General features: G+C 47.4%; 1 protein-coding gene across 4 annotated transcripts in view; it reads right to left on the minus strand.

Annotated features, from left to right (window-relative positions):
- SEC14L5 (SEC14 like lipid binding 5) overlaps nt 1-8352 on the minus strand; it is a 38261-nt gene extending 29909 nt beyond the window's left edge. For 2 of the 4 annotated variants that reach the window (XM_030460183.1, XM_030460182.1), the window contains exons 1-2: nt 3861-4206; nt 2673-2748 (exon numbers count right to left, since the gene is read on the minus strand). In XM_030460183.1, the coding sequence (XP_030316043.1) occupies nt 2673-2748; nt 3861-3880 (96 nt within the window). In that variant the 5' untranslated portion in view covers nt 3881-4206. Of the gene's footprint in view, nt 1-2672; nt 2749-3860; nt 4207-4606; nt 4711-8255 lie in introns of those variants that run through there. The other 2 variants (XM_030460184.1, XM_030460185.1) reach the window with 2 other exon arrangements.
- Between the last annotated feature and the right edge of the window lie 460 nt (nt 8353-8812).

Genomic DNA, 8812 nt, shown 5'->3' on the forward strand with positions numbered 1-8812 from the left:
GCTGCATGCACCCTGTGCAAGTGCAAGGAAGATAAATCGTGTTCCTGACAGTGGGGATCAACAAAAGGCATGGGGAGCACTGTGTTTCAATGAGGTCAGAAGGCAATGAATCGTGAGCCTCATATGGAAACCTTATTTCTCAGAGCCTCATATCTGAACAAAGCACATGCACTGCTTTCTACAGTGGTACCTAAATATCAGAGGCCCTGTGAGAAAAATACTTTTCCTATCAGACACTACTTATCTCATGCCATAGCCTGAGCCTGAGCAGACCACAGGGAGCATGATTTCCCCCATTATACATTTGTGCTTGTCTGTATCAGGCTGAAGGATGCACAGAAACACATCAAAAAAAATAAAGAGGTGTCTTGAGGTCACTCACATGACTTCTGCTTTCCTACCATTAACCACAGGAGGAGACCTCAGCACACCACAGGTTCACACCAAGTATTTGAGGGGAAAAGATGAAAGCAGCTGAATATCAGATTCCCAGTGCTGAGGATGCTGCTGTCAGATTTATACTGAGGCAGATGAGCAGCAATGCCACGTGCTGAGGAGCAAAACAGCTTCACTGTACACCCACTCTCCCTGCAAAACTTCCAGCAACTGACAGCTAGCACCTGACAGCTCTGAAATCTGCACTGCCTCCACACAGCTGAAAACTCCATCAGAACACATCAAATGCCATAACAAAGCCTGCATCTAGCTCAGCCTCCACGGACTGCCACTGGATTGGAATGTTCCTTTGTAATGCCAGTCTTTGGAATAAAGCAGCCCCTGCTGTGAATACATGATTTTCACAAGACATCAGATGGGACTAAGGGGTTTATATTTAGCTCTCTGCTCCACTACACAGTCCTTTGGGTGACCCTGGACAACTCACTTGATCTTAAAAGGACCACTAATTCTGCTAAAGTGATGGGAATGTGAATTTACTAAAGACCTGAACAATGACATTTACAATCCCAGCCTTGAAATCCCAGGGAATTTGAAGTTCTGCCATGCTGAAAACCTGAAAGCAAATAAATCTAAACCACTTGAAAAATAAAACCATCCAGCCCTGGCCTTGTTCTGCTAACAAGCTTACAAAGGATTTGTCTAGAGGCAGCACTCCTATATTAGCAGTCAATCTATTGACAGGCAGCTGGTCTTCACTTTATCCTGCTAATACAGACAGCAGGAGTGTGGAGAGGTGTGCACAGAGCAAAGGCTAACAGAATCTTCACAACAACCACTGGTGCCTTACCCTAGTACAGAATAAACTGAGAGACCAAAAAACATGATCAGAAAAGTTTCACGACCACAAACATCAGCTCCAGGATGCTATTGGCTTAGCTGGTAACAGACATGGCAAATCTGGGTAAGACTGGAAAAGAAAAAAAAGGGGGAAACTGGGGACAGAGGTGCAAACTTGAAAAAAAAAAAAAGAAAAAAGTTCCTTTTGATAGTTAGATGGCAAAGTGAATGGTACCTGCTCTCAGCCAAGGAATGGCTGCTACCTTTGGGTCAATTATTCACATTTAAGACCAAGAAAATAATTTCTTCCCCAGTTTTAAATACTGAAATAGAAGACTGGAGACTAGTTTGGACAGAAAAAAATCTCACAGCACTTACGTCCCAGGAATCTAGAAGAGGAAACAGTGTCAGAAGGAAAGCAATGTATTACAGCAGCCTCTCTCTCCCATTCATGGGAATGATTTCAGGCACCCAAAATGTCTTCAGCTTTCCTGCTTCATTTTTGATTCCTAATAGACCAAAAAACCCACCAAGCAAACAAGAAAAAAAAAAACTAGTGTCCTTGCTCAGCAGATAAGAAAGAATAAAGAAAGCAGCAGACTAAAAGTCTTAAGTCTCCAGCATGCCCAGAGTAGACTGAAATAGCCAACAGATTCCAAAACAAAGCCTGGCAAGAGCCTATGAGCAAGCATCTCAGATAAATGCCCAAGTGCTCATTGCAACCCTTGAAATGCAAAAAGCAAACCTTTCAGAAGGGTGTTTAACTGGAACTCTGAAGAGCAGTGATCAAGTTCACAAATTTCCTTACACTCTACCTAAGGAAACTGCCCTGGTCACATTTGCTTCTGCAACACCAGCAATTGGACTTCAATTACAGCTCTCACAAGCCCCTTGAGGAAATGACAACATTTGGAGAGATCAATCTCCCAACATTTCAATCACTGACTGAACAAGGAAGAAGAATACAAAATAATTTTTCCAAAGGTTTCTAGCTTCCAATCAAATTGAAAAGCTGGATATGATGCAGAATCAAGTTCCAGATACATATACACCCTACAACACTTACTGGGGTCAGATTTAGACAGATTCTACACTGAATGGTATTTGGTAAGAAGGCAAAGACTGTGCCCAGCCACAAATTGACCCTGCCTACCTGAATGTCATTTTTTTCCCCTCCCTGTGGAAGAGCAATTACAGAAGGCTGGGTTTTGTTGGCTTTTTTTCCCCTCTAGTGACTAAACTGCCTCCCTTAAAATAATGTGATGTTGATTTTGCATGGAATATTGAAGAAATGGGAGCTAAACCTCTGCTCCTGCAATGCACCCCTAAGGTTGCCACAAAGACATGCTGGCTAAAACCCCAGTCCCCCACCTCCTGTTGGCCCAAGGCTGCAGCCCCTAGTAGCTGGAAAAGTAAAAGTGCTGAGGGTTACTCACTGCCATGACGAGCTCAAAAGGGTATTTGTAGACTCGGACTGGGGACTGGTATTTCTGCACCATTTTTACCACACACCTGTAACAGAAAGAAATTGGAACATTTAAATCCCTTACACCAAAATACATTCTAGCAATTTTCATCTACTGACATTGCTAGAGGCCTCAACTCTTCCTCACAAAGAGAGGAGGAAATGTAGAGAGAACAGCTTTGCCCTGGTCTCTGCTGTCCCTGCCCAGTATGTGGCAGCATCCTTTGCTGCTTACCAAGACCACTGCAGTGAATTCAACTTAAGAATGCCAACAAAACTCATGATAATTAAAGCACAAAACGGAGATGTAGAGCCAGAATCAACTGTACTCTGAAGAAGCCTGTCTTAGCAGCTTTGCAAAGCTTGAAAGGCAATTCTTACCCACCCACTCCCCTTTTTCTGCATTACATGTCACCATTACACAAAATCCCCCTTGCTAAAAGCTTCCACAGCCTCCCATATCTTGGTGTTTTAGATGCTTTTGTGCACAAAGTAGCATTCAGCTGTGTATTAACCCAATAAAAAGCAAGAAAAAGGAAACTGCATGCTTAAAGAACATGCCTGCTGCTAAGCTAGCAATCACATCCCACTGCCTGGATGCCCACTGCTTCCAGCTGAACTCAGGAAATAAGGGAAAGGCAAGGGAAATAATTCAGTTCTCAGCATCTCATTCCTCCTAGCCACCTCTCACTGTTCTCATCAGGATTCCTCCCTCAGATTCTCTTGCTGGGGTTTGAACCCTCAGAATGTGCATCAATAACCAGCATCTCAAGGAGCTACAGCAATGATTAAAAGAGGTGATTAGGCTGCTTTCTGCAAGTTCCTTTGGGTTCCTTTCCATGGCTCCTGTTAATACCCTCTACAAAGAAGAGGGACAGAAAAGGCTGGCTGGTTTGACACACTGTGCTCATTCCACCCCACTCAAATTCCAGTGCTGAGCAGACACAGCCTTCAGCCACATGACAAGCGTAGCGCTGTACTCGACAGTCGGAGCATGAAGACAACTTATCCCTGACATTTTAAGCCCAAAAACAGAGGTGAAGCAATTCAGAAGGTAAACAGCAAGAAATTCTCCCTTAGAAAGACTGCTGCAAAATGCTGTTACACAGTAAAATCTAAGCAAGGGAGAGGGGAAAAGGACTTTAAAAAGTCTGAGTACCTGAGAACAGGAATGCTCATTAAAGGGTCTCGGTTACTCTGCAGAATCACATTACCCAAGGAGCAATGTTCAGGACTTGCTGGAGTCTTCAGGACTCTCTAGGAGAGCTCCTAGTACTAAAAGCCAGTCCACAGAAAACACGCAGAGGCAGAGAGAAGGCATCAGCAGAGCATCCAGCTCAAACTGAGTGGAGCAGGGGCAAGCAAACACGCAGGAAGCCTGAGCTGCTATCAGGTATCAGATACCCGAACCAAGAAGCACGGGGCACCTTGTAGCCCGAGGCTGTAATCTGATGATGCAACCCTGGTGCCCAGGCTGTGCAGGAACCTTCCCGGGAAGTGCAAATATAGCAAGAGAAACCTCCACCTCAAACATATTTAGCTGTGATCTCGCCCCCTGTCCTGACCTTGCTCCCTGTCCTGCTGAACCAGGAGTTCCTGCACCTCTGTAGGAAGAGGTCAGTGACCTCCAGAGAAGGAAGTCTCAGGACAGACCGTGCAGTCCAGAAACACGAGCACAGAAACAGTCACCAGCAGCAAAACAAGGGGATGGAGCAAGCTGCAGCTCAACACCTTTAAGCTTGGACAGATCTGTTGCTACTGAGCAGCTCCAATACCCGGTTTTCTGCCCTGAACTTCTTTAGCTTAGGGAAGTTTGAGAAAAAAGAGCCAGTGACTATTAAACCCATGAGAAGCTGTGGCAGAGAGACAGCTGACAGGCATGCCTGCCCTAGAAACCTTTCATACCTTGAGAAAAGTGCAGTGGCAGACCTTCTACACCCCCTCCTCAAAACAGAGCTGTGAGACCATCATTCTGCTTCTTGAAGCAAGAGAGACTTCAGCTAAAACTCCTGAAAAAAACCAAACCAAAACAAACAAATCAGAAAAGGAAGTGAAAGGAGCTACTCTGTGCACACAGATACAGATGGAGGATTATCACTGATAAAGAGGCAAGATTTTCAGGTGTTACTGCTGGGCAGCTGGCCCATATTAGCTAAAGACATAAATCCCTCACACAGCTTTAGAACCAAGATGACAGACAAGTTTTTTTAAGTCATCTCATGTGTTCCACTCAGATTACAATCACCCACCTTGTAAAGAAACCCATAAAGGAACTATGGAGCTACAGGATACTTCAACATCCATCATACCACTCCAGTCTCTATAGGCTGGCCAGGCTACCAGCTTTGCTTCGTGTTTGCTATCTGATACCTGAGAGCAGCCCAGGCTAGAATCATAGAATTGGCTGGGTTGGAAGGGACCTCAGAGATCATCAAGTCCAACCCTTGCTTGCCCCTGCTTCTCTCAGTTTGAGCTGGATGCTCTGCTGATGCCTTCTCTCTGCCTCTGCTTGTTTTCTGTGGACTGGCTTTTAGTACTAGGAGCTCTCCTAGAGAGTCCTGAAGACTCCAGCTAAAAGCACATATTAGGAACCACAGCTCAGCTGAAGAGCAGTGAGTCACTAAACTGCAGATTGATCACTTAGAAACCCCAACCCCCAGCTAGAGGCAGACCTGGGGTAAGTAACACCAGCAAGGAGCATGATTTCACTTGGCCGAGCCCAGCATAGTTGGGGAAGATTCAGAGAGGCTGGAGCTGTCAGTGTACTGAAACAACTTATCTCATTTAAGCACCCCAATTAGATCTGGAAAGTGCTTCAGTTATTGAACACCTGAATACAGAGAAGAGCAGCACGTTTCCCAGAGCATCCCGTGACAGGCTGACAGCAGTGCCAGCAGCACAGGACTCAGCAGCCTGCAGCTCCCTGCAGAGTCCAGCTGGCCTGCAGACCCCCTTTTGCTACAACCCATGCAGCAACTCACAGATGAACCAACCCCTAGAAGGCAGAGAGTAAATTACAAGCTTGAGATACACCAGCTGGCACTCTACCAGGGGAAGGAGGGAACAGAAGGAGGCATGGAATACAAGGACATGAACATGGAGCACGCTGTAACTTTGGGAGCCTTTCAGAGAAATGGGAAATTCTAAACAAGAAACAGTGTACACACAACATTCAAAGCTACCACTAGGTATTATTAGTCAAGGTTGAAGGCTGTGATGTCTCCCAGGAGGAATACACATCACTAAACACCCAGCAAAAAGAAGGGAGGCAGAGATACTAACTGTATGTTTTTACTTTATTTAGAAACATCCACTATATGCCTGAGGGATTTTCCATATGCTTAACTTTATTCTACTACTTGTAGTAGAGGCTTACTTGACAGAACACAGCCAGATGGTTGGAAATCAGAAATCTGAGTTTAGATATTAAATATACATAAAGGCCTGAATCAAAGCCTCCAGACCCCTGCTTTTCATCCAGCCCAGTATCAACTCCCTCAGCTCTTTCCACATTAGAGCTGCCTGTTGGGTGGTGAACCTCGACAGCAAGTGACTTCATTAACTTCTCCCACCTGTGGTGGCTTCTTTTCAGCTGGAAGAGAACCACACTGCACGATATCTTTTTGTTTTTAACAAAAAAAATTGCTGAAAATAGCAGAACTATACACTTCCAACTTCAAATTCAAGTAGAACATGTGAGGATGCCAGCTGTGGCACCCAGCTATATTGGTATTTCCAGTTTGAAAAAGGGGACTCAGCAGGGCTCCAGTCTTTCCTCCTCCACCCCTAGAGTAAGGTGGAGAGAAAGGTGAGTGACATTTCCTTTGCCTGAAATGCCTTTCACTTTAGTAGATGTTGACACAGTTGCTGATGCTTTAAAGATATAAGTAGAATGGCACCAAGCTGCAGGATATTTATTAGAATTCTTTCACATAAGAACTTGAGAGTTTTCATAGCTTGATGTAAGGAAGCCTCAAAGTGGAATGCTGCCAGCACAAGCCTTTACTATCTTCTAAAAGCAGACAACTTCTCAGGCACAAATTCTTCATAACCCCTGAGCAACACCTATGGGGCAGGGGTGAAGCAGAATGCATGGCTGCAAGCCAGAACACTGCTGTGCAGCTTGGCCACCACGCTGTGAGCCTTGAAGAGATGCCCAGAGTCTTGTTGAAGATTATAATCACAAAGCACCAAAAACATTCAAACAACAACATTCACGTTCTTTGTAACACAATAAGGAACACCCTCTTTTGGTAAGAGGGAAGAAGAAAAAGGAACAGGATACAGCTCTCAAGACCTTGTAAAGCTAGTGGTTTCTTCCCTGTATGTATCAAAATAAGCTTCATGCCTAATACTCCCACACTTTTTCTCATAAACTGATTTTCTCACCAAAGAAGCACCACTGACCTTTTATACAAAGTCCTTCCCAACTATTTGCCAACCTGCAGCAACAGATAAACTGTCTTGAAGGAAAGCTGCTCCCACCTTACCTTCCTACTCCACAGAAGTCATCCTATGCAATTTTACCCATCACCTGAACCACAGTTTAGTACTCAAGTTCAGTTTAATTGAAACAGGTTTCAGCAGGAGTAAAACAGGAGCCAGGTGCAGTCAGCAGGTCCCTCAACAGTGCAGCAAAGCACCAAAACGCTTCAGCTTGCTCTGAGCTTGCAGCCAGATTTTATTCTGAGCAAAGGCACACCAGACAGAGACCCTCATTAAGCCAACCAGACAAGCAGTGCCATCAGCACACCCTCCTTCTCGCTGTCCACAAGCTGATTTTGCTACTTGGAGAAGCAAAGCCAAGTGACCCAGAGACCAGCACATGCTTGGTTTAACCCTGCCCTCAAGCAGCGGGGTTTTAAACAGAAGCTGATCCAAACACATCAATACGCTTAGTAGCAACCTACCAGGGTCAACCTTGGAGTTCACAAACACTTCAGGGACCTAACTGGGGGGAGGAATTTGCTGGTAGTTTTTTTGTTTGGTTTTGTTTCTTCCAAACTTTCAGACCCAGCGAGAGCTCAGCCCAGGGAGCGCTCTCAGGGCTGAGGGGGCAGCAGAACGGATGCTGCCCACAGCAGGGACCGGGTGTCCCGCTGCTGCAAACCACCGCCAGCCTGGGGCCAGCTCCTTCCAAACTTCCTCTAAGTAGGGCAGAAACCAGCAAACTTTAAAACAGTTACGTTTGTTTTTTTTTTCTTATCTCTTTTCTTTTTTTTTCTAAAGCAAACCTGAAGAGCGCCACATCCAGCCTGAGCTCGCCGCTCGGGTGTCACTCGCTCCCTCCCTAATCCCCGCTGGATTACGACTAAAACTTCCCTCTTCGCTTCCCCCCCAGCAGCACGGTGAGTCTGGCACCCACCCCACACCCCCTCACCGATCCCCCCGTATGAAGGACACGGGCACACGGCGAGGCCCGGCGGCCGCCCCTTAGCCGGGAAAACACCTCACTCCCCCTCCCTCACACAGCAGCCCCAAGGGACCCCTCTCAGAAGAAGAACAGCGGCGGAGGGACACCTCAGATCGGCTGCCTGCCTCCTGCCCCCCTCACCTCGGGCACGCCGGAGCCCGGCCGGGCCCATCCCGAGCATCCGCGCTCCCTGCGCTCCGCTGCGCACCCGGCTCCACGCGCCGCTTCAACCGCCCCGCGCCGGCCCCGCCCCGCCGCTCGGCCCCGCCCCCTTCCCGCGCGGCGCCGCAGAGCGCTGTCCATTGTGCTGCGGGGAGAGAGGAGGAGGGGGGGGAACCGGCCCCGCCCCGCCCCCCCGCACGTGCACCGCCTGCCGCCATCTCGCAGCGCGGGGCTGAGGCGGGGGCGGTGGCGGCAGCGGCAGCGCAGCCAAGGGAAGGGGAAGGGGAAGAGAAGGGAAGGGGTGGATGGGCACTGCCAGGGGGTTAGCACAGCGTTGAACGCCGCGTTTAGCTCAGTGTTTACCTCAGGGTTTCCCGCTGGCTGTGGAGGGGGTTGAGTTGCAACCGTTCCCTGACGTAAATAGGTGTGAGCGTGGAAATGAGTCCACCCCGGCTCTCAAGCCACACTTGCACCCAGAGAAGTGGCATGGAGAACACTGAAATTAATTCTCACCTCTCAGCTTTTCTTCTCTTCTT

The sequence above is a fragment of the Calypte anna genome, chromosome 14 (genome assembly GCF_003957555.1).
Source record: "Calypte anna isolate BGI_N300 chromosome 14, bCalAnn1_v1.p, whole genome shotgun sequence".
In the NCBI taxonomy this organism is placed as follows: domain Eukaryota; kingdom Metazoa; phylum Chordata; class Aves; order Apodiformes; family Trochilidae; genus Calypte; species Calypte anna.